General features: G+C 40.3%; 1 protein-coding gene across 2 annotated transcripts in view; it reads left to right on the forward strand.

Annotated features, from left to right (window-relative positions):
- Positions 1-26,447, forward strand: part of CFAP61 (cilia and flagella associated protein 61) — a 285,028-nt gene that overhangs the window by 23,994 nt on the left and 234,587 nt on the right. For both annotated transcript variants that reach the window (XM_043602984.1, XM_043602985.1), the window contains exon 7: positions 12,635-12,767. In XM_043602984.1, the coding sequence (XP_043458919.1) occupies positions 12,635-12,767 (133 nt within the window). The remainder of the gene's footprint in view (positions 1-12,634; positions 12,768-26,447) is intronic.

The raw sequence follows: 26,447 nt of genomic DNA on the forward strand, positions 1-26,447 counted from the left end.
AATAAAAAAGTCTTCACAGAGAAGGCAGCCTCTGAATCTGGTCAGAAGGGACAAGCCGGAGCTCGGTCAGAGGGACAGATTGGGCAAAGGTGTAGAGGCAGGAAGGCACCTGGAGTGTCTATTACCAGGCAGTAGGCAGTTGTGGCTGCTGTTCAAGGTGTGCAGAGCAAGAGTAGGCCACTGGATGGCCAAGGAAGAATCACAACGAGAAGCCTTTACCCTGAAGCCAGCATGGAGCACCATATGGGCTGTGTGTGAAGGATAACTGACTTTCATGTGGTCAGTGGCTTATAAGGGAGGAACAGAACAGTATGGCCAAGAAATGATTCTAGCTGGAATTCAGGCAATGACAAGTCAAAGAGATCTGGTTGGGGCAGGTGCATGGATGCAAAGAAATGTTTGAGGGGGAAAGTTGAAAGATGGGAATGAGTTCACGGTCACTCAGGTTTTCAAGTATGGGGGGATTCACTAGCTAAAAGTAGAAATAATAGCATTAGATGGACAGTTGGGAGGTAGAAATATAGGTCCTCTCATGAGTGAGGAGGTCAAGAAAATAAAGGAGATTGTTTAGTTGTGGAGATTTTATTATATTTTATTTTTAAATGTTTATTTTGAGACAGAGAGAGAGCAGACGAGGGGCAAAGAGAGAGGGAGAGAGAAAATCCCAAGCAGGCTCTGCCCTGTCAGCCTGATGTGGGGCTCAGACTCATGAACCATGAGATCATGACCTGAGCCAAAACCAAGAGTCTGCCACTCAACCAAGTGATCCACCCAGGCACCCCAGGAAGAGATTTTAAAGTGAAAAAGCAGGGGCGCCTGGGTGGTGCAGTCGGTTAAGCGTCCGACTTCAGCCAGGTCACGAACTCGCGGTCCGTGGGTTCGAGCCCCGCGTCGGGCTCTGGGATGATGGCTCAGAGCCTGGAGCCTGTTTCCGATTCTGTGTCTCCCTCTCTCTCTGCCCCTACCCTGTTCATGCTCTGTCTCTCTCTGTCCCAAAAATAAATAAACGTTGAAAAAAAAAATTTTTTTAAGTGAAAAAGCAGAGGCCTATGGCAGAATTTTGAATGGTGAAAATGAGCGTGAATAAGGAAGAGAACTAGAAGAGAGGGAGAGGAGTCTTGTAGAAGTCAGACTCTTACGGTGGCAAAAGATGTAGGGAAATCAAATAATTTGAGTCCAAAAAGAGGCCATTGCATTGGAAATGTAAAAAGATACAGATGAGTTGAATAAAATTGATAAACTTCTAGCCAAACTGACCGAGAAAAAAGAGAAAATTACCAGTATCAGAAATGAAAGAGGTGATATCACTACAGATCTTACAGACATAAAAGGATAAGGGAATACAGCTCTGTAAATTCATCAACTTAGATAAAGTGGGCCAATTCCTTTAAAAACACAACCTACCAAAACTTATTTAAGGAAGAAAATTATAAAAACTTGGGGAATTCTTCATCTATTAAAGACAAGTTGAATGAACTTTGGGTAAGAGGGAGGTGGCTGCCTGCCTTGACACTGCCCTCACCCAAGCCTCCAGCCTTAATCCTCACCCATCCTCATTTGCTTCTCTTCTTCTCTTGTCCTTATGGTTCTGACCTCTGTCTTCCCAGGACCTGGGCCATTTCTCTCAAGCTCATCTCTTTGGTTCCTCTGTGCCGACAGTGGCCACTTAGTCACCAGTGCCTACCTCCATCCCCTTGCTTTGGGATCTGGTCTTGTCTGTCCTTGAAGGGCAGAGTTGAGTTTTGGAAATCACAATGCAGTGAACCAAATAAATGAGAGGTAAGGAAGTGAAGGCAAGGGGATATCCACTGCTCTCTAGAGAAGTATGGTGATGAAGGAAAGCAAAGAGAAGGAGGCAGAACGTTATGCAAACAATGGAAAGTGATTCCATTTTCACTTTCCACATAGAGCATTTACTTTGCATTCTGAGATCCAGACAGCACTTGTCTAAAAAAAATATTACCAAGGAGCAAAATAAATTCAGATACACATTATCCCCTAATTTAGGACAAGAGAAAGAAAATTCCTCATAGAAAACCATTTTTATTTACTTTTTGTATTCATAGCTAAATCGTCAACATTATAATTCTCTTTATAAAAAACCCCTTTGGTCATGAAATGAATGCTAATACAAGCCAAACACATTCTAAAGAGAAGGAATTCTGTGAGTGAAATCTTTTTTTTTTTAAATAACATTAAAAAAATTTTTTTAAATATTTATTTATTTTTGAGAGAGACAGAGACAGAATGTTAGTGGGTTAGGGGCAGAGAGAGAGGGAGACACAGAATCCGAAGCAGGCTCCAGGCTCTGAGCTGTCAGCACAGAGCCCGACACAGGGCTCAAACTTGTGAGCTGTGAAATCATGACCTGAGCTGAAGTCGGACGCCTAACCGACTGAGCCACCCAGGTGCCCCTAAAATAACATTTTTAATTGATTCTCTCACACCTCTCCAATCCTCTTTCCTGATTTATGAAGTTTCTCTTATAATCAGCGCAGGAAAATAGGTCCTCCTGCCCTTTAGGAAATTACATTCTTTAAATGTAAAAGTATTCACAGGTAGGCAGTTTTTTAATTATGTCATGAGAAATTTACATAAACTGGTTGCTTAAATTCTCATAAGTAGTCTAATAATTGCTAAACTTTTGTCTTCATTCCATTTAAAAATCTCTCATTTTATTCTGCCATTTGCTAATTAGTTTGGGGGATGGGTTCATTTAATAAAACGAATTATATTTTCAAATTACAACATCTTTTCAAACGTTTATTTATTTTGAGGGGGGAGGATGCGAGGAGGGGGAGGAGCAGAGAGACAGAGAGAGAGAATGCCAAGCGAGCTCCACACTGCCAGCGCAGAGCCCAACAGAGAGCTGGAACCCATGAACCATGAGATCATGACCCAAACCAAAATCAAGAGTTGGATGCTTAACTGACTGAGCCACCCAGGTGCCCTTAGGACATTTTTGCCAAATAAAGTTACTGGTCGCAATTTTCTATGTGAGTATGTAACTATACACACATGTGTATATAAATAGACAGTTTTGTGGGGGAGGGTAGAGGGGAACAGCGGTTGAGAGAGGCATATTTCCAAAAGTATTTTCTTGCCTGCTTGCTTGCTTGCTTGCTTGCTTGCTTGCTTGCTTTCTTTCTTTCTTTCTTTCTTTCTTTCTTTCTTTCCTTCTTTTCTTGCTAGGTCACCAGTCTATTATAAGAGGATGTAAGTCAGGAACAGTCAGAAGAGAAGCACAGGGCAAGGTGTGAGGGAAGGGAGCGGGGCCCCTGTTCCCAAATTTCCATGCGTTTACCAACCCAGAAGCTCCGTATTGTCGTAAAGTGTGTAGGCAGCATACCAAATTTGGATCTTGTCATTTTCTTGAGGAATTTTAAAGCTTAAGTACTCCAGCATAGATATTCAGCAAGATGTTTTTGTATTATTATTTACTATTGTAATAGATAATTCTATAGAATTAATTAGAACATAAAATATCTATAGATAATTCTATATAATCTATTGTAATAATTGTATATGTATCCAATACCACATCTGACATGTACAGAGGCAGCATATCTAAAAATCACCAATTTCTTTCACCTTTTAGTAAGGCAACATCTTTGTTAATCTACTCACTAACGCCCCACTTGTGATTCAGGGTGTAGGCTGCTCGAGAAAAGGTGTGGGCTGTGCCCTGCCCAGTGCTGGCTCCTAGTAAGCATGTGGAACTGGTAGTTAGAGTTAGTCTCTCTCCTCTTCTTTCCAACCCACACCTTTATTCCTTTCCTTCTTTTACCCTTGAAAACTTTAGGGCTACGGACTACAACCTTCCAGGGGATGAGGCTGTCCCAGCCTGAACTAAACCTTCCTGATCCCTGACCCTGAGGTCTTTCTCATTCAGCCTCTGATGGTGAAATGTCCTGCTTGCCCAGCCTACAGAAAATCTGCCAGTAGCAGATCAGAGGAGGAATATAGTCCTCATGGCAAAAAGATGACAGTGGATACTTTGTAAGGAGGAAGGGACATTTATAAAAGACAATTTAGCATATAGTAGTGAACTCATGAGGGAATGGTGACATTATGATGGTTGATATTTTTGCTTGTTGGAAGGTAGAGAAATGTGATACATTTTAAGAAGCCCTCTGTCCAAAATGTTCACATTCGAGTTTTGGTTCTAGCAGGTGTAGAATTTTAGGTAGTCAGAAAATGCACTTATGTGGATCATTTCCCTCCTTAAGGATGCAGGAAAAAAGCCTTTTCAGAAGGTCAGATGGGTGTGACTGTATGTGTCCTCTTAGGCTGCTTCATTTCTCTTATTTCTCCCACATTGATTTTTTGACATCTGTTTTCATCAACAGTTACTTGCACTGATAATTAATGGTGAAGAACATAGCTCTTAAGACAGTAGACCAGGGAAGGGTTTGGGATGTAATTATCCTTCTGCCATTTACCTAGCAACATGTTCAGAACCAGGGAATTAACACTGTAATTCCCAGTCCTGGTTCTTTGATTTACCCATGTGGAAAATTGTGCTATAATCGTCCCCTCTACTTAGACACTAATTATTGAAGTTACTGTTCTGTGATTTGCACAATGTTTGAAATAAAGCATGACTGCTTCTGGACATACCTTTATAATCTATAGTGGGCTTGATTAATACTCAGTGGTGGATTTGAGATGTTCTCAGACTGAGAAACTATTGGAATAGTACTTTTGGGGGGAAACCTACCTTTTTCAAGTCTTTTGGGGAGGGGTAGGGAAGGACTTGCCAGGGAATGATTATGTGCTGTCAGTCCGTGTTGTAGAATAACTAAAATGGAGTACTGCTTTTTTTGCTGATAATAAAGGCTAACCAAATTGCGTGAGCATTATTGCTATGTAAAATAGATGAAGAAAATTTAGGACTTTAAAACATAAGATTGGTGATTTTTTAAATACTAACTTTTCACCTCTTAAAGCAATTATTTTTATTAAGCATTTGACAGCCTTATGCTTTTTTTGGAATTCACTTAAGTTGAACTTCTGAGTACTTTCATACAAATGAATTTTCTGATGCTTAGGTCATGAGAATCAAAGCACTCCAAAAGAAGGGACAGTGAAATTAGGAATTTCACCATTGGTCTTCTTGAGTCTTGGTAAGTGACCCAGCAAATAAGATCTGGTTAACAATTCAACTGGAGTGACGGTGTGCCAAGATAGACTTTTGGATCAGATCCTGGTGGTATAAACGGCAAGGGCCTCTTATTGGCCTTGAATATGCTTTGAAGTCATTTAGGGTTTAAAAATCCTCCATCATTTAAAAAATCATGACATTTTCCAAGGAGTAGAAACTAAATGGTTCTAAAATCCATCCTAAAATTCTAAAACGGAATAGGTGATTGAGAAATGATGGACTTGATTTTCTTAAAGAGACCACTAGAGGTCGCAAGAGATCTTGGAAAGAAAAAGGTGCTTTGTTTCTACATATGGGAAGAAAAAGACTGACTTTGGGTTCTCCTGCCCCAAATTGACACAATGTTCATGGTAAAAGGTTGGTTTAACCAAAATACACTGCTTTCTTTAGGATTACCACTGAATTAGATTCTCTGTGAGAATCTTCATTCACTGATTTCTTAAAACATAGGCACAGATACTCTCAGGTTTGAAGAAATACAATATTTATGGCATTTAATGTAACATCAGAATCACTTTTTCAATGGTACATTTTTAAGTCTAGCTAATGAAATGAAACTCCTCTCTGGATATGGAAAATACCATCAGACAGGAGAGAAGAAGCCATGCCAATATCCTGAATAGAAAGGTGGCTCAGCCCTGCTGCCGCTGCCGTTCCAGACCTTAAGTGTGAACTTTCCATCTGTGAATTTGCAATACTTTCTTTGTGGGCAAAGAAACAATCTCCCACACTCAAAGGAAGCTAGCCTGTAGATTTTCCTCTAGGATCGTAATTTTGCAGAAGAGTGGTTTGGATGCTAAAGCTTTGAAACAATCTGAGGGTCTAGCCATCACCAAGAGACCATGCCAATCAGCTGGGAAAGTTCTGTGGGTTCTAGGCATCATGATGTTCATTGAAAGCCCAGCTAACTGACATAGCGGAAATGATTAGAGTTTGTCCTCCCAGGAAGCCAGAGAGAGCCACCAGGTTCCTGTCATCCCCCACCTTGCCTTCTCTTGGGTTTAGAGGACATCCATACCCCAAGTGATATGTCCTGAGAGGCTGTTGATTTTCTTGCATTTTGGATGCTACTCCATTTTCATATGGCACATTTTTCAGAGTCTGGTGGACATTTAGGTACCTGAGCAATCAATCAGTCTCTATGGGATGGACCTTTTGTTTCCTCCAAACTAGTTAAAATAAAATATTCTAGGGGCGCCTGAGTGGCTCAGTCGGTTGAGTGTCTGACTTCGGCTCAGGTCATGATCTCATGGTTCGTGAGTTCAGGCCCCGCGTCGGGCTCTGTGCTGACAGCTCAGGGCCTGGAGCCTGCTTCAGATTCTGTGTCTCCCTCTCTCTCTGCTCCTCCCCTGCTCACACTCTGTCTCTCTCTCAAAAATAAATAAAGATTAAAAAAAAAAAGAATAAAATATTCTACACTAAGTACATTAACAAGTACATTGTTGCCTCCTCCAAGCCACTTCCTGAATGGAAGATATAAAAGAATGTTGGTTTTCACCCAGAAAATGGTGTCATTCCCATTGCATTTTATGTTGATAAATTATAACCTTACATAATCATAGCTCCTGACATGCTCTGGGTCACAGAGGTGCTGGACATGTGGCTGTACCGTGCTAAATGAATTCATGTGAAGTCGTGGCTCTCCTATTTTCCCAGAGGCAGACAGTGCTCATTGCCTCAGAGTGCTCGAATTTAAGCATTTTACTGGATGGATTGTTTTCGGTAGCTGGGGTGTTTTGTTTCTGTAGGGCTAGACTTTGTCATATGCCATTTGAGACTCTGCAAGGCTGATGTCATACTTTATCATTAGCACTGGGGCTGATGCAAGATCATAAATTATCGATTACCCCAAGGAATGCATTTAGCAGAACAAGTTCCTCTTTATCCATTTTGGGGAGGAGCTGAAGCGAGAGACTCTTTAGAACTGCACAATTTGGTTATTTTCTTCCTATTTTCCCCAGAAGAATTAGTATTGCGGTATGATCAGGGATAACTTTGTTCATAGGCTGCAGAGGGCTCATGCATAGGTGTACAGCCCTGGGGCTCTCTGAGCCTTTATTTCTGATTTTTGTATCCATGGAGTATTATTTTTGTGTCCATCCTATGTAGATAAAAGCCCATCGTACACAGTTGATCTTAGAATTTTCTATATGACAGGTGCCTCGATTCTCTTTAAGTGACTAGGATATTGAATTATTTTTGTATTATTTACAAGTTACCTCTTTTAATATCAATGTGGAGTTTTATTTTTGGCAAAGCATTTGAAAATGGATTTCTTGGCTATTCTCTCCTACAATATTTTTAATTTTTTTTCAAACAAGTATCAGTCAGGACTCTCTTTACAGAGAAAAGCTCCCCTCTGTTAGCAGCACTCCTTTGGCAGGTTAAGTAGGGAGATGGGTTCTGGAATGCAGTGGGGTGTGCTAGTAGGCTCTTTCAGCAGAGGTCCTGAGTGCTTGGAGGCAGGGAGCCAGCCAGTGGGGGTTTCCAGGTGGTGTGGGACATGGGGGCCACATGTGAAGTCTCGCCAGAGTAGATTGTGCTGAGGGCTTACTGTCTACCAGAGTGTACCTTGTATCACTACATTGTGCCCTCCCTGCTGTCCTTGTCCCTGCCTGCTTAGTAGATGAGAAACCAAGGCTTAGTATTGAAGTGACTGGGCAGGTGTCTCAGTCAGTTAGGGCTGTGGTCTCACTCTCCACATGAGTCCCCTCAGGCCACACATTGCTCACCTGGAAAACGGGCTTAGCAGTGGCACCCCTCGGTGCTGTGTGTACATGTGTCATACTGGATGAGGTCCCAGAATACGGTACGGAACCTATTCTGTGTCGCCTATCACTGTTGCACCTGTGCTGCAGTCTACAGGGTATGCAAATGTCCAAAAGTTCAACAAAGCCAGTCTCTGGTTAAAGTGCTAAAGACAGATTTTAATCAATAGTAACTATTATATAGGGAAAAGCATACGGTGTGAACTGAAACTCAACTTTGGTTTGTGCAGAGGTGACTGGACCTATTAAAGAGAAAATTAGAGAATTGAGAGGGGGCGAGGGGAGTCTCAGTAGAGTCAAGGAAGTGAAAAATGACAAGAAGTAGGAAGTGGGTTTGTTCCTTGTGAAACCCATCTGAGTTTGCTAGCTGGAGCTTATTGAAGTTAGGCTCCTACCCTTCCACAGAGACTGAGAGACAGGGGCTCTACCTTTAGGTGTTGGCTAGAACAAACAGGAAATTCTTTTGGCAGCCTTCCTTTCTCAGAAAGGCACTTCAAGGGGGACTGGGGTCATCCTAGGGATGTGGCCTTGGGCTATGAGAAACTATGTCGGTGTTTGTTCAAGTCTTTGCAAGCCAAGGTTGAAGTCTAGTTGAAAAGAAGGTTCAGAGTATCTTGGCTAACCTTTGTCATGGAGAAGCACAGAACTCCCTATCTGTCCCCAAAGAGCATAATCCTTGGTTGGAAACATGCCCTGCTTTGACATTAACATCAAAAGTGGACAATAGATATCCAGTTTTGATCCTGTCATTAGTTCCTGGGAAAGGAGGCTGGGATGATGAGCCACTGGAGTGTATGGGGTGGAAGGATGCTGGAATTTGGAATAAGTGGGTGGGTCACAGTGCTGGATAGGGACAGAGGCAGAAGGAGGGAAGATGGTGAGGTCCCCTTCTAGGGAGAATGAGTAGATCACCTTGTGTGTCATTGTTGGTGATGATTATGAAAAGAGGCCTTAAAGATGAGGCTAAAGGGCTCTGACCTCATCCCAGAAACAGCGGGGGCTAGCAAAAGATTTTGAGTAAGGGAATGAGGTGAAGAAAGCAGGGTTTTAAACAGATTAGTGATAGTGGATGGAATGGGACAATAGGCAACTAGCACAGCTATTCAGGCTTCTATAGTGATAACCTCTTCCATTCCATGCATTGATTATAAATATTCTTCGCTTGTCCTTATGGACCCTTCCTACCTAAGTTGTAGTAACGTTAATAATAATAGCACATCACACGCTATTATCTCAACATTAAATTTACTGTCTTTCTGACAGATGAGAAAACTATGGGATGAGGGTTTGAGTGATATGCTTGAGGTCACAGTTATTAAATCCAGATTTAGGCATTCTGGCTTCCAGCCCAGACTTTGACCACTACACTGTATCATTTATCCTCCAATCTTTTCAGAAGAGCACCATGAGCCTTCAATGCATTTATTATGGAGCTTTGGTACACCCAATCACACCCAGCCACTGGTAGCTCTCAAAGTGATTGTGGACACACAAAAATAGATGGGCAAGTAGTCAAAGACTACTTAAAAAATTTAGTGCAGAGCTGAAACAGCTTGTGAAGTGGCTATGGTGTGAGAGTACAGTCAAGTCCATCCTAAAAACACAGTTGGTGTTTGTTTCTGGATCCATGTCATGAATATATTTTAAGTGTATTTGTTTATTTAGTTAGTCATTATTTTAATAATTCCAACATAATGAACACACAGTGTTATATTAGTTTCAGGTGTGTAATGTAGTGACTCAACAGTTCTATACATTTCTCAGTTCTGGCTCCATGTTTTAGACTCCCTACTAGAGAGTCTCTCTGATGTGCTGGCATGTGGAATGAGACAGTTGGTTGGTGATGACATCATACCCAGGTTGACAGTATAATAAGCAAATATCCTGGTTGTCTGGATAAGGACCTTCTGCTGTCTTTCCTTCCAGAGAGTGCTGACAGGTTAAGAATAAGAGTCAACCTGGGGAGTTATGTTTAATCCCTAATGGTTGTCATCTTCTCTTTGTTTTTTCCTTCCTGTATCGTGGTCTGTTAGCTAGCTTTCCCCTTACTTCTGAGTTTTATATAGCAGAGATGAAGTTTTTCAAGTGTGTATTTCTCCCATCAAGATGTTTATTACTGATGAAAAAACAACATTCCAACAGATGAGGCTCACCAGAGGTAAAGCTTTCATCATTGGAACAAAGTGAGGATTTTCATCCAGAGTGCATGGAGCTGTCCAGTTTAAAGCGTTTAGACGTGGGGAGTGTAGCTGTTGCAGGATTGGGGGAATCCAATCCGGGAGTTGGGGCAGGGCTGGGTGGATAAGCCATGGTGTCGACCCCTGTCCCTTGAGCCAAAGTCTCCTCTCAACTGTTTAGCTCGTGCTCATGCTTCTTGCTGCCCACTTTCAAAAGGAATGTCGAAGTAAAGGGAAATTTTTGAAGTGCATTGGTGACTGAGTGTAGTATGTGATGGCAGAGTCTAAGCTGACCTGAGTTTATAACATGGCTCTGTTGCCAACTATTGTTGTCATTTCAGGCAAAGCATTTCATCCTCCCTTTGAGCCTTGCTCTCCACCATCTATAGAGTGAAGATGGCAATCCCTACCTTCTGGGGTAGCTATGAGAAGTATACCAACGGAGATAATCTGGATAAAGCCCTGAGCTTTATATACATACAGATCACTCATATGAACCTACTGTTAATGTCAAAGAGAACATACTAAAAGATCAAATAGGATGATGAAGATGGCACAGTAATGAAGTAAAGGGGAGAAGAGATAAAATTTAGTAGCCAAATCAGATATAGCACAGAAAAACAACAACAGCAACAAAAAAACCCCAAATGTGGAACATTTTAATAAGAAAAGTACCAGGAAAAAAAAGTATAAGAACATCCTAGGCAGGTAAAATAGAGTACTAAATATAACCAATAATGTACTAAAAAGAATAAAAGAATGTTAGATAATGTCAGAAAAATGGAGTCTAAGAGCCAGCATCACTGTGAAACATAAACCCGGTTCTTGGTTCTCCCTCTCCTCCCATGCTGGTTGTCAAGATCCCTGTGTAGGGTCCTGACAAGGGAAGTCTGAGGTGAATGTTTCCAAGGTGGTAAGCAGAGCTTCATTATTTTTAAAAATATTTTTTAACGTTTATTTATTTTTGAGAGAGAGACAGAGAGACAGAGTGTGAGCTGCGGAGGGGCAGAGAGAGGGAGAGACAGAATCCAAAGCAGGCTCCAGGCTCTGAGCTGTCAGCACAGAGCCCGATGCGGGGCTCGAACTCATGAGCTGTGAGATCGTGACCTGCGCCGAAGTCAGACGCTTAACCCACTGAGCCACCCAGGTGCCCCAGAGCTTCATTATTTTTAAATGCATTAAAAATAAAAATGCATTAAAAATAGCGTTTCCTTCTTTATGGGAAATGTAGTGATGTGTCAGGAGTAAAGGGTAGACTTCTGGTCCAAGATGGCAACGTAGGAAGAACCTGAACTCACCTCCTCCATGGACACACCAAGTCAATTGCTGTTTTGGAGCAATTCCTCTTGAAGAACTGAGGACTGACTGAACAGCTTCTGAACAGCATAACAGAGGACAGAGTGACCGCATAAAGAATGGCAAGAGAGGCAGAGACCCAGGAATGAAGGGAACCCCCACCCTGGATGCTGTGTACTGCAGTGGTCAGGGATATTACCTAGGGACCATGTGCAGACTCACCTTCTGTGGGGCACTGAAAAAAAGCCTCAATTTAAAAGGGCAACTAGAGGGGGGTGCCTGGGTGGCTCAGTTGGTTGAGCATCCGACTTCAGCTCAGGTCATAATCTCGTGGTCCATGGGTTCAAGCCCCATGTCAGGCTCTGTGCTGACAGCTCAGAGCCTGGAACCTGCTTCGGATTCTGTGTCTCCCTCTTTCTGCCCCTCCCCCACTTGAGTCTCTCTCTCTCTCAAAAATAAACATTAAAAAAAATTTTTTTAAGGGCAACTAGAATATAAAGGAACCAGCCCTAGAACCCTGCCAAATGGCGGGGGAGCTGCTGGAACTTCCTCTGTGTCAGAAGGGCTGGTGAGTACCATGGTTTCTGTTCCCCATTGATAAGCGTAAAGGGTACCATGGGTCCATGTTGGGTAAATGCATAAACAAGGTTAAATATTCATATTTATTCTAGTACTTCTCAGTCTCTAATATATAACTGTGACACTCCAGAGGGCACCTATACTAGGAAATTGTCTTTAGACAGTTGAATTCTTTTGGGAGGAAGAAGGGGATGCTAGGGACAATGTCATAGAAGTAGTGTCCTTTGGAACACATTTAGGAAATGCTGTTCCTAGCTTTTTGTCCTTTGTCTCAGAACAAATGATGCCCCACATTCCATACCCAACTATGCTGAGTGTGTTCCCTCTGACTGGAATTTTCCACCCTCAGGTCTCTTGACATAGCTCTCTTCCCTTTTCTTTATCCAGGTCTCAGCTCAGATGTCCCTCCTTGGAGAGGTCTTCCCTGACCACTTGACCTTGTCACTCTCCCTCCCAGAGCACTTACCACTGTTTGAAATCTTTGAAGTGTTGTATTTGCTATAGTTTCATTCTCTTTCTCCTGTAAGAATGCAAGTTCATGTCATGAGCATGTTGCTGTGTCCCTGGCATTTAGAACACGGTCTGGCACAGAGTAGGTGCTCAGCTGAAGGAAGGAACACTGAAATTAATTAAGCCTTTGCATTAAACAGGGTAGAAGATCATGATGATCTCATGCCGATATTTTTGCGCCATGACACCATTCTGAAGGAAACTTACGGCGAGTACTTCCTGGCTGAACTAATCGAGGCCCAAGATGAAGAGAATCATGCTGTTGTGTGTGAGGTTGGTGATTTATCTGCCTGGGTTACGCTTAGTAAGAGAAATGAGAGAAATAAGCACATTGCTTCTGGTTTTGCCCCACACCCCTACAGCTGCCATCCCCTCCCTGCTTCCAAGGCCAGGCTCGCTCCTGAGCTGTGACATCACCCTCCTTCCCAGTGTGACCTAGCTTTAGTTTTAGGTTTTTGTGAGATGCTTCCAGATGTCAGGCTGCTGTGGGTTCTTTGCCCTGCTCCTAAAGGTAGAGATGGGAGTTAGGGTGAAAGGGAGAGATTCTTGAGGGTGTCTGAGGGGGATTTCTGAGACCCAAGATCCCAGAGGCCAGAGATCACAGACCAGCATCCTGCTGACACATGGATTTTGTTTGACTTGGAAAGTAATATTTTTTTTAACTTTTTGTTTTAGCAAAATTTCACACTTACAGAAAACTTGTAAGCACCCAAGTTCCCTAAATGGTAACATTTTACCACATTTGCTTTATCATTCTCTTTGCTTGCTTTTTCTATGTATTTCTGTCTTTTAATATATAAACATATATTTATATTACTTATGTTATATTATAAATATAATTATATAAAAATATAAATATTATACATAAATATTATTTAAGAACTCTTTACATTTATGTTTTTCTGAAACTTTTAAAAATAAGTTGTGGATGTAATGCCTCTTTACCACTAAATACTTTCGTGGTTATTTCCTAAAAACAAGAATGTTCTCTTATGTAACTGTAGTACAGAGGTCAGGATTGAACATGATTCCTGCACTCCTATTATCTAATCTACAGACCTTATTCAGATTTTACGGACAGTCCTTTAGAGCAGAAGTAAATCCACATCATTTTTTGCATTGAGGTGTCCCGTGTCTTCGGTCTCTTGTAATCTGGAACTCTCTAGTTTGCCTTTGTTTTTCATGACAGTGACAGTTTTGAAGAGCACACATCAGTTATTTTGTGCAATCTCTCAATTTGGATTTGTCCAGTGTTTTCTCATGATTTGATTTAGGTTGTAGATGAGTAAGTTTTGTTTTATTAGTGGCTAGCATTTACAAATTAAGAAAGTGTACATAACAGTTGGAATTTCTAGCTTCTCTAGAAAAATCAGAAGGCCTGCTGTTGGGCCTGCTCTTCTGCAGGTCCCCAGTGAGATGGAGCTTTGGAGCAGCTTTGGAGCAGCTGCTGTAGACAACACAGGTGTCCTCGAGCCCACCATTGTACCAGCCTGGCCCTGTGAGCACGTCAGTGGTGACCACTGATTCAGAACATGCTCCACAAATTTCATAGCATCCATCCTGGAAGGCTTTACTGAGACGGGAGGTAGGAATGGGAGTAAAGGAAGATGGAACCCACCCCCTGTGGTTTGCCAGCTGTAGACCCTGATGTCTACACCCAACAGAAGTGAGGAGAAGAGACACAGAAGAGAGCTGGCAAGCTAGCTAGCTTTAGCACATCTCAGCTCAAAGTGGAGAGCAGGCTGACCTGGTGCCTGGGGCAGCTGCCGTGAGCAACCCTGCACCTTGTGAGATTGTCCCTCATCCTTGCCCTACCGCTGGAGGCATTCGTGGAGGGACACTCTGCCCTTACAGAAATTTAGCTAGTTGTGGCTTCCTTCTCTGAATCTTCCCCCACAAGATTTGATAATTAGGATTCAAATCCTAGTTCTGATAGCGAAACATTAAGTGTATTGAGGTATCTTTAGGCCTTCATGTTGGTGCGAGCCTGTTGAAAATAGGCCTTCCTGAAAAATATTGAAACATTTAGGCCTTCCTAAAGCCAAAAATATTGTGATAGCTTTCTACCTCATGCCACTCCATCTGAAGCTTTGGACATTCTTAGGAGTTGAAAGTGCTGAAATTGGGATATTCATGGGGTCTGCTCTGTGCTATGGAGAAATTGACACAACAAAATTGGGACTCTTAGTGCCTCAGGGTAATTAGGGAGTGTGTGGTGGCTGTTCAGCTTTAGGAAGGATAGGGTCGTAACCAATGGTAGCCGCTATGTGTGTGTATAAGAAATGTGAGGAAGGTATTCTAAAGAAGTAAGTACTCAAGCTTGAGCATGCATTGAAATAACTCTTGGGGTGATTAGAACACAGATTACTGGGACCCACGCTCAGCATGATCTAGTAGGTTCGGGATGGGCCTGGGAATGTGTACATCTCACTAGTTCATGGGTGATATTGATGCTGCCGGTTTAGGGACCATGTTTGGGAAGTCTGTTTAAAGGAATGGAGCTCCCCTGCAAATGTCTCATTATTGACTTGTGTACAGGGATCTCACAAGGTCAGGCTTCTGTTGCTAGTTTTAGGAATCAAGAAAAGAAAGCAATTCAAATGTGAGCTAAAATGTTCCCTTTGTATCGCATGAGAAATCTAGAGGACAATTTTTGTAAAGGCCTGTAAACGTGGTTTATGTAAGCTTGGACTGAAGATTGCTTTTGACAACGAGATAATCTTAGTTTGAATGAATTTTTGTGTTCTCTTTTGCATATCATAATTAGCAGACATGAATAAAACCCTTTCATGTCCAGCTCTATAACTGAATATTTCATTCATAGAATCCCAACGTTCAGGCAAAGATGACAACAAATTAGCTTTTTTTTCAAGTGGCCAGTTTATGGAAAAGCATTCGAAGGTGAGAATTTAGCAGTTTTACTTCTAGGATGATCGTTCAGGGATTCTTCATACATTAATTTCTCTATTTGACAAAACTTAAGAGCTATTTAAAGAATATTACTTTTCTTGTAAAACTTGGAATCAAAAATTCTTTTATTCTCATAACATGATCTGTTGGAGCTTGTTTCTACATCAGTAGTTCTCAAGCTCAGTTTGTATGAACATCACCTGATCAGAATCAGGTGATCCTGATGGGGATGCTTTTAGACTGTCCACATGGCAATAAACTTATATCCAGAATATATAAAGAACTCATATGGCAATAAAGAGACAAATAATCCAAATAAAATGTGGGCAAAGGATTTGAATAGCCATTTCTCCAACAAAGATATACAAATGGCCAATAAGCTCATGAAATGACACTCAGTCATTAGGAAACTACAAATCAAAACCACAATGAGATACCGTTTCACACTTGCTGGGATGGTTATAATAAAAGAGAAGGACAATAACAAGTGTTGGTGAGGATGTGGAGAAGGTGCCATCTCATACATTGCTGGTGGCATTATAAAATAGTGTGGCCACTTTGGAAAATAATCTGGCATTTTCTCAAAAAGTTAAACATAGAATTACCATTTGACCCAGCAGTTCCACTCCTAGAACTGAAAATACATGTCCACACAAAAACATGTACGTGAACATTCATAGCAGCATTATGCATAATAACCAAAAAAGTGGAAACAACCCAAATGTCCATTTGCTTGTTGATGAATGAATAAACAGACAAAAGGTGGTACAGCCATACAATGGAATATTATTAGGAAATCAAAGGGAATGAAGTACTGATGCATGCTATAACATGTTTGAACCTTGAAAACATTACACTAGGTGAAAGCAGCCAGACATCAAAGAGCACTATTATATGATTCCATTTATATGAAAGCCTAGAATAAGCAAGTCCCTAGAGACAGAAACTAGATTAGTGGCTGGAGAAAGAGGTAGATGGGGAATAACTAATAAAGGGTATGGGTTTTTTTGCAGGGGTACAGGAGATGAAAATGTTTTGGAATTAGTGGGTGAAGGTGTGCACATTTGTGAATATACTAAAAGCTACCAAATATATATACTCATTTAAGGTTTATTTTTATGGTAGGTGAATTATATCTCAATTAAAAATCCTGATGCTACCATGTACTTAGACAAAGTAGACCAATCTTTTGGGGTCTTTCTAAAAAGCTCCCCATGTGGTTCCAGTGCACAGTCAGGGTGGTGAAACATTTATCTACATGATGGAAAACAGGATGACCTTTGAGAGATAAAGGCATTAGTTTTTTAAGGTGAGAACTGGCCCTAAAGTTAGATTCTGAGGTAGTAGTCCCTAATATTTATTTCTTCCCCATTGAAAAGGTTTTTTTTTTTTCCATTTTTAGTTTTTTGCATTTTCCTTTAAGAACTTGCTTTTGTATATTTTCATTCAACCTATAGCTTCAGGCTAATGGAAAAAGGAAGAGTCAGGGAATATTTGGGCACAGCAGCACCATTTTGAAAACTACGTCTTTACATGATGAGAACAAACTACTGAGAAGTAATGATTCACGCAGACCCCAGTCAGGTCTTTGAATGACCAAAATGGACAAACCCAGTTTAGTCAGGGCTTTGTTTTTTGGAGGTTTTTATTTATTTGTTCCAGCTTTATTGAGATATAATTGACATATACCACTGTGTAAGTTTAAGATGTATACCATTTTGGGGCACCTGGGTGGCTTAGTCAGTTAAGCATCCGACTTCAGCTCAGGTCATGATCTCACAGTTCATGAATTAGAACCCCATATCAGGCTCTCTGCTGTCAGCACAGAGCCCGCTTTGGATCTTCCGTCCCCCCCACCCTCCCACCCCACTCTCTCTGCCCCTCCGTGGCATGTGTGTGTGACCTCTCTCTCTCAAAAATAAATAAACATTAAAAAAAAAAAAAGATGTACACCATGTCGAGTTGATACACTTATATACTGCAAAACAGTTGCCACCATAGCATTAGCTAACACCTCCTTATTGTCACATAATTACCAGTACTTTCTTGTGGTGAAAATGTTTAAGATCCACTCTTTTAGCAACTTTCAAGTATATAATACAATATTGTTAATTATAATCACCATGCTGTCCATTAGATCCCTAGAACTTATTTATCTTATAACTGGAAATTTTGTGCCCTTTGACCGACTTCTTTCCATTTCACTTACCACCTAACCCCTGGTAACCACAGTTCTACCATTTTTATGTGTTCTCCTTTTTTAGATTCCATATTTTTTTTAATGTTTATTTATTTTTGAGACAGAGAGAGACAGAGCATGAACAGGGGAGGGGCAGAGAGAGAGGGAGACACAGAATCTGAAACAGGCTCCAGGCTCTGAGCCATCAGCCCAGAGCCTGACGCGGGGCTCAAACTCACGGACCGCGAGATCATGACCTGAGCTGAAGTCGGATACTTAACCGACCAAGCCACCCAGGCGCCCCTAGATTCCATATTAAGTGATATCGTGTAATATTTGCCTTTCTCTGACTTGGCTTAGCATAATACCTTCACGGTCCACCCATGTTGTTGCAAATGGCAGGGTTTCCTACTTTCTCGTGGCCAAATAATATTCCATTGTATGCATATATACCACATTTTAAAATTCATTCATCTGTTGAAGGAAACTTAAGTTGTTTCCATATTTTGGCTATTGTGAATAATGCTACAATGAACATGGGAGTGCAGATATCTGTTCAAGATCCTGTTTTTGTTTCCTTTGGATATACCCCCAAAAGTGGGGTTGCTAGGTCACATGGCAATTCTATTTTTACTTTTTTGAGAAACCTGCATACTGTTTTCCATACTGGCTGTAGCAAGTTACATTACCACCAACAGTGCATGGGGATTACATTTTTTTTAAAGATTTTGTTTTTAAGTGACCTCTGCACCCAACATAGGGCTTGAGCTCACAACCCTTGAGATCAAGTCACATACTCTACCTACTGAGCCAGCCAGGTGGTCCAGGAGGGTTACTTTTTCTCCACATTCTTGCCAATGCCTGCTATCTCTTGTCTTTTTGATGATAGCCTTCCTAATAGGTGTAAGGGGTATCTCATTGTGGTTTTGACTTTCATCTCCTGATGATTAGTGAGGTTGAGCCTCTTTTCATGTACGTGTTGGCCATTTGTATGTATTCTTTGGAATAAATGTCTATTTAGGTTCTCTGTCCATTTTTAAATTGGGTCATTTTTCCCCTGTTGAGTTGTATGAGTTCTTTATGTATTTTGGATATTAACCCCTTATCTGATATTCCAGTATATGATTTAAAATACTTTCTCCCAGGGGTGCCTGGGTGGCTCAGTCGGTGAAGCCTCCGACTTCGGCTCAGGTCATGATCTCACGGTCCATGAGTTTGAGCCCTGCATCAGGCTCTGTGCTGACAGCTCAGAGCCTGGAGCCTGCTTCGGATTCTGTGTCTCCCTCTCTCTCTGACCCTCCCCCGTTCATGCTCTGTCTCTGTCTCAAAAATAAATAAACATTAAAAAAAAATAAAAAAATAAAAAAATAAAATAAAATACTTTCTCCTATTGTGTAGATCACCTTTTTATTGTGTTGATTGTTCCTTTTGCTGTGCATAAGCTTTTTAGTTTGGTATAGTCTTTCTTATTAATTTTTGTTTTTATTGCTTATTAATATTTGTTTTTATTAGTGATTTTGATGTCATATCCAAAAAATTGTTGCCAAGAACAGTGTCAAGGAGCTTCTTCCCTATGTTTTCTTCTAGGAGTTATACAGTTTCAGGTGTTATGTTTAAGTATTTGATACATTGGGAGTGGTCTGAGATAGGGGTCCAATTTCACTCTTCTGCATGTAGATACCAGTTTTCCCAACAGTGTTTGTTGAAGAGACAATCATTTCTGCATTGAGTACTCTTGGCTCCCTTATTAAATATTAGTTGCCTGTATATGCAGGTGTTTATTTCTGGGCTCTTGATTCTGTTCCACTTGCTTTTGTGTCTGTTTTTATCCTGGTATCATACTGTTTTGATTATTACAGCTTTGTAATATGATTTGAAATCAGAAAGTGTGATGCCTCCAGCTTTGTTCTTCTTTCTCAGGATTGCTCTGGCTATTCGGTGTCTTTTGTGGTTCAATATACATTTTAGGACTTTTTGTTCTATTTCTATGAAAAGTGCCATTGGAATTTTGATAGGGATTGCACTGAATCTAGAGATGGCTTTGGGTAGTATGGACATTTTAACAACATTAATTCTAATACTATTGAAAATGGGTTTATTTTCTTTCTTTTTCAGGTATATTATTGTTAGTGTATAGAAATGCAACTGATTTCTGTACATTGGTTTTGTATCCTGCAACTTTCCTGCATTTGTTTATCAGTTCTAACGGTTTTTTTGGTGGAGTCTTTAGGATTTTCTCTATATAAGATCATATCATTTTCAAACAGATGATTTTACTACTTCCTTTCTAATTTACATACCTTTTATTTCTTTTTCTTGCTTGATTTCTCTGGCAAGGACTTCCAGTTTTATGTTGAATAGGAGTGGCACCCTTGTCCTGTGCCTGATCTTCAAGGAAAAGCTTTTAACCATTCACTGTTGAGTATGATATTAGTTATGGGCTTGTCATAAATGGCCTTTATTTAATTGAAACATTTTTCTACTGTATTCTATTTATTGAGCATTCTTATCATGAGGGGTGTGATATTTTGTCAGATGCTTTCTCTGCATCTATTGAGATGATCATATGATTTTTATTTTTCTATTAGTGTGGTGTATCACAATTACTGATTTGTGTATGTTGAACCATCCTTGCCTCACAGGAATAAGTCCTGCTTGATCATGGTGTATGTTCCTTTTAATGTGCTGTTGAATCCAGTTTCCTAATATTTTGTTGAGAATTTCCTATGTGTATTCATCAGGGATATTGGTCTATAGTTTTCTTTTCTTGTAATGCCCTTACCTGGCTATGGTCTAAGGGTAATGTTTGGTTCATAAAATGAGTTTGGGAGTATTCCCTCATCTTAATTTTTTGGAAAAGCTTGAGAAGGATCAGTGTCAATTCTTCTTTAAATATTTGGTAGAATTTACCAGTGAAACCATTTGGTCTGGGACTTTTCTTTGTCAGGAGGTTTTTGATTGCTGATTCAATCTCTTGTTATTGGTCTGTTCATATTTTCTATTTCTTCATGATTCAGTCTAGGTAAGTTGTATGTTTCTAAGAATTTATCCATTTATTCTAGGTTGTCCAATTTGTTGCCACACAATTGTTCATAGTAATCCTTATGATCCTTTGTATTTCTTTGTTACCAGTTGTAATGTCTCCTGTTTCATTTCTGTTTTCCTTAATGTTTGTTTGTTTGTTTATTTATTTATAGAGAGAGAGTGCACATGTGCACACAGGTGGAAAGGGGGCAGGAAGAGAGGGAGAGAAAGAGAGAATCCCAAGCAGGATCCACACTGTCAGTGCAGAGTCTGATGTGGGGCTCAAACCCATGAACTGTGAGATCATGAGCTGAGCTGAAATCAAGAGTAGGACACTTAACAAACTGAGCCACCTATGTGCCCCTCATTTCTGACTTTGAGTCCTCTTTTTTTTTTCTTAGTCTAGCTGAAGGTTTGTCAATTTTGTTTAACTTTTCAAAAATCAACTCTTAGTTTCATTGAAATCTTCTACTGTTTTCTAGCCTATTTCATTTATTTCTGCTCTGATCTTTGTATTTCCTACCTTCTACTAACTTTGGACTTAATTTGATCTCCTTTTCCAAGTTCCTTGAGGTGTAAATTTAATTATTTGCAATCTTTTTTTCTTGATATAGCCATTTATTGCTATAAATCTACCTCCTAGAATGGCTTTTTCAACATCCGATAGGTTTTGGTATATTGTCTTTCCATTTTTGTTTGTTTGAAGATATTTTTTATTTCCTTTTTAACTTGTTCTTTGGAACAACTACATGGTTGTTCAGGAATGTTTCGTTTTGTTTTTTTATTTCTACTTATTTGTGAATTGTCCAAAATGCTACAGACTTTTAGTTTTATAACATGTGGTCAGAAAAGATACTTGGTATGATTTCAGTCTTCTTAAATGTGCTAAGACTTGTTTTGTGAACTAACTTATGATCATCAATCCTGAAGAATGTTCTGTGTGTGCTGGAGAAGAATGTATATTCTGCTGCTGTTGGATGGCATGTTCTGTGCATGTCTGTTAGGTCCATTGGGCTAAAGTATTGTTTAAGTCCAACATTTCCTTGTAGATTTTCTGTCCGGATGTTCCATCCATTTTTGAAAGTGGGGGTGTTGAAGTCCCCTACTGTTATTATTGTCACCTATTTTCCCCTTCTTATCTTTTAGTATTCACGTAATATGTTTAGGTGGTCTGATGTTGAGTTTTTATATATGTATGATTGTTATATCTTCTTGATAAATTGACCCCTTTATCATTTATATAATGACCTTCTTGGTCTCTTGTTACTCTTTTTTGGCATAAAGTCTTTTTGTCTGGTGTAAGTATAGCTACCCCTGGTCTCTCTTGGTTTCCACTTGCATGGAATATCTTTTTCCTTCTTTTCACTTTGAGCCTGCATGTTTTCTTAAAGCTGAAGTGAGTCTCTTTTAGGCAGCATGTAGTTGAGTCTTTCTTATTCATTCAACCACTTTATGTCTTTTGATTGGAGACTACAATTCATTTATATTTCGAGTAATCATTGATAGCTTAAGGACTTACTGATGCATCTTCTTGACTATTTTCTGGCTTTTTTTTTTTTTTGGTAGTATCCTTGTTCCTTTCTTTCTCTCTTGCTGTCTTCCTTTATAAGTTGATGAATTTTTGTAGTGATACACTTAGATTCCCTTTTGTTTGTCTTTTGTGAATCTACCATAGGTTTTTGCTTTGTGGTTACCATGAGACTTACCTAAAATGCCTCCTGGCTCTAGCAGTATATTTTACATTATTAACAACTTAACTTTGATCATATGTAACACTTTACCCTTTAACTCCCCCACTTTATGTTTTTGATATCACAGCTTACCTCTTTTTACATTGTGTACTCATTTTTTTAAATTGAAGTATAGTTGACACATGTTACATTAGTTTCAGGTGTGCAACATAATGATTGGACAAGTCTGTATGTTATGCTATGGTGACAGTAAGTGTAGTTATCATCTGTCACCATACTATGGTATCATAATACCATTGATGTATATTCCCTGGCTGTACCTTTTATCCCTATGTCTAAATCATTCCATAACTGGAAGCCTGTACCTCCCACTCCCCTTCACCCATTTTGTTCATTACCCCCACTCTGGCAACCATCAGTTTGTTGTCTGTATTTATGGGTCTGTTTTTGCTTTTTGTTTGTTTATTCATTTATCTTGTTTTTTAGATTCCACATTTAAGTGAAATTGTACAATATTTATCTTTGTCTGTCTGACTTATTTCACTTAGCATAATATAATCTCTAGTTTCATCCATGTCACAAATGGCAAGATCTCATTCTTTTTTGTGGCGGAGTAATATTCCATTGTATGTATATATAACATATATTCTTTATCCATTTGTCTATTGATGGACACTCAGGTTTCTTCCATACCTTGGCTGTTATAAATAATGCTGTAATAAACGTAGTGATGCATACATCTTTTTGAATTAGTGTTTTCATTTTCTTTGGGTAAATGCTCAGTAGTGGAATTACTGGATCATATGGTATTTCTGTTTTTCATTTTTTGAGGAACCTCCATACTGTTTTCTTTGGTGGCTGTACCAATCTGCACTTGTGTCAACAGTGCACGAGGGCTCCTTTTTCTCCACATCCTCACTGACACTTGTTATTTCTTCTTTTTTTTTAATGTTAATTTTTTATTTTTTTAAATTTACATCCAAATTAGCATATGGTGCAACAATGATTTCAGGAGTAGATTCCTTAGTGCCCCTTACCCATTTAGCCCATCCCCCCTCCCGCAACCCCTCCAGTAACCCTCAGTTTGTTCTCCATATTTATGAGTCTCTTCTGTTTTGTCCCCCTATTTTTACTTGTCTTTTTGATTCTAGCCATTCTGACAGGTATAAAGAGATAGTTCACTGTGGTTTTGATTTGTTGTTCCCTGATGACTAGTGAGGTTGGACATCTTTTCATGTGTCTGTTTGCCAGCTGTATGTGTGTATATTGTATATTCGTTAATAAATTATTAGAGCTATAATTAGTTTTAATACTTTCTCCTTTAACCTTTTTACTGGAGTTAAATGGTTCACATTCCACTATATTACAGTATGAGTATTCTGAATTTGACAACATACTTACTTTTACCAGTGTGTTGTTTATTTCCATATGGTTTCATGCAACTAATTCATGTTCATTTCAGCTTTGAAGAACTCCTTTCAGTATTGTTATAAAGCAGGTCTAGTGGTGAACTCCCTCATGTTTTGTCCATCTGAATAAGTCTCCTTTTAGCCTTCATTTCTGAAGGACAGCTTTGAAGGTAAAGTATTCTGGTTGGCAGTTTTTTTTTTCTTTCAGCACTTTTAATATATCATCTCCCTCTCCCCTGGCTGTAAGGCTTCTGCTAAGAAGTCCTCTGGTAGCTTTATGGGGGTTTCCTTGTAAGTTATAAGCTTTTTATCTCTTGCTACATCTTTGTCTTTGATTTTTGAGAGGTTTATTATGGATATCCAAGTCTTTACTCAAATTTGGCATGTTTTCAGCCATCACTTCTTAAAAAATCTTTCTGTCCCCTCTCCCTCTTTCTCCTTCTAGAACTGAAGTGATTTGCCAATTGGTCCCTTTAATGATATCCTACAGATTATATAGGCTTTTCTTTTTTCTTTCATTCTTTTTTCTTTGTTTTTCTCTGAACTGATAATTTCAGAGATCCTGTCTTCAATCTCATGGGTTCTTTCCTCTCCTTCGCCAAGTCTGGTGCTGATGATCTCTGTTGCATATTTTCTTTTCTTTGTTTCATTCTCCAGCTCTAGAGTTTGTTTGGTTCTTTTCTATGATTTCTGTCTCTTTGTTAAACTTCTTATTTTGTTTGTGTATCATTTTCCTGACTTCATTGAATTCTCTTTTTGTGTTTTGATTTCTTTTTTTGCTGCTCTTTGAGTTTCCTTAAAACAGCTATTTTGAATTCTTTATCTGGTAAGGTAGAGACCTCCATGTCTTTGAGTTTGGTTCAGGAAAATTATTGTGATCCTTTGGTGATGTCACTTTCTTGATTTTCTCATGTTTCTTGGAGTTTTGCATTACTGTTTTCACATTTTAAGTAGTGGTTACCTCCTCCAGTGTTTGCTTTCTTCAGAGGAGACATACCTCTGTCAGCCCTGCTAGAGATCCTGAGGGGTTCTTAGATCTTCTATGGATACATCTGCTCCACCCATCTTGCTCCCTTTTGTGGCACATTTCTTAAGTTTGTATGCATTTTCTGGATCTTGCAAAGTACCAGGCTCGAGTGCTGACAGTCTTTCTTTTACTTTGCCAAAGGTAGCAGCTCAAGTTTGTCGTCTCTCTCTGGCCACAGATATGACTGCTTTTCTGTGGTCCTCACCAGCCATCTGCTAATGTCTGCTCATGGTGCTGTCAGGAGCATGCACAGGAACTGGCCACGGGGTGGGATGACATGTGGGTGAGGCACAAGGGGAGCTGGGAGTGCTTGTGAGCCAGTTGAGGGGTTTTGCAGGAAGGGTGTTCCCAGAAGTTTGTGGGCAGGCTTCTTGATGGAATTCACAGTGCAGTTAGGAACCGTGTCTCTTTATTGCCCTCCAAGAGTACTATTTGCTGCTCTCCCCAGCCTCTTTCTGCCCCCCAACCCACCCCAGTCATGGAGCTCCCGATTAAGTACTCTGGATGAGGTGAAAGAGAAATGAGCCCCTTTGGAAGCATCCCACACAGCTGGGGAGGCTGGGTGCTTACTCACACTTACTCCCTTTTTCTCACTGGATAAACCATGGGCCAAGGAAGATCTTTAATGCCCCTAAGCTGTGCCTCATTGGGGGATGGGTGACATGGGTAAGGTCAAACTGTTCCTCTTTTTCACTCCGGCACATCCAAACTCATACTTTTTTGCTTCAGTGGAGTCCTGGAACTTCTCTGGAAATTGTGCTTTTACAAAGACTCTCTCCTCTGTAAGTGATTGTCTAAGTCCCTATTCTCCAAGGGCTTCTGGACCATGGCCAAGATGGGCTGGAGCCAGTTCGCAGTTCACAGGGTTCACAGTGAACACCGAGGTCTGTCTGCCTATTTCCTCATGCACAGTGGGCAAGACTCTTCCAGGTCCCTGGGGTATGGTGCTGGATCCCAGAGCTCCCTCAAAGGCCCTTTTGTTCATGGACGGATGCCAAGTGTTTGCTGTTGAGCTTGGGGACAAAAATGATGGACATCCTTATGCCACTGTGATGGTGACATCACTCTGGAGAAGGCTTTTAATTCTTTGGTTTTAAGGTACCAGTTTCAACCCAAATAATTTGCTTTGTTGTTGTTGTTGTTGTTGTTGTTTTTAATATAATTTATTGTCAAGTTAGCTAAGATACAGTGTATACAGTGTGCTCTTGGCCTCAGGAGTAGATTCCCATGATTCATCACTTACATGCAACACCAGTGCTCATCCCAACAAATGCCCTCCTCCATGCCCATCACCCACCCAGCACCTCCCTGTGAACCCTTAGTTTGTTCTCTGTATTTAAGAGTCTATTATGGGGGCGCCTGGGTGGCTCAGTCGGTTGAGCGTCCGACTTCGGCTCAGGTCACAATCTCATGGTCCGTGAGTTCGAGCCCCATGTCAGGCTCTGGGCTGATGGCTCAGAGCCTGGATCCTGCTTCCGATTCTGTGTCTCCCTCTCTCTCTGCCCCTCCCCCGTTCATGCTCTGTCTCTCTCTGTCCCAAAAATAAATAAACGTTAAAAAAAATTTTTTTTAAATAAATAAAAAAAAAAGAGTCTCTTATGATTTGTCTCCCTCTCTGTTTGAAACTATTTTTTCCCCCTTCCCTTCCCCTATGGTCTTCTGTTAAGCTTCTCAAGATCCACATATGAGTGAAAGCATATGGTATCTGTCTTT

The sequence above is a fragment of the Prionailurus bengalensis genome, chromosome A3, assembly GCF_016509475.1.
Source record: "Prionailurus bengalensis isolate Pbe53 chromosome A3, Fcat_Pben_1.1_paternal_pri, whole genome shotgun sequence".
NCBI lineage: Eukaryota > Metazoa > Chordata > Mammalia > Carnivora > Felidae > Prionailurus > Prionailurus bengalensis.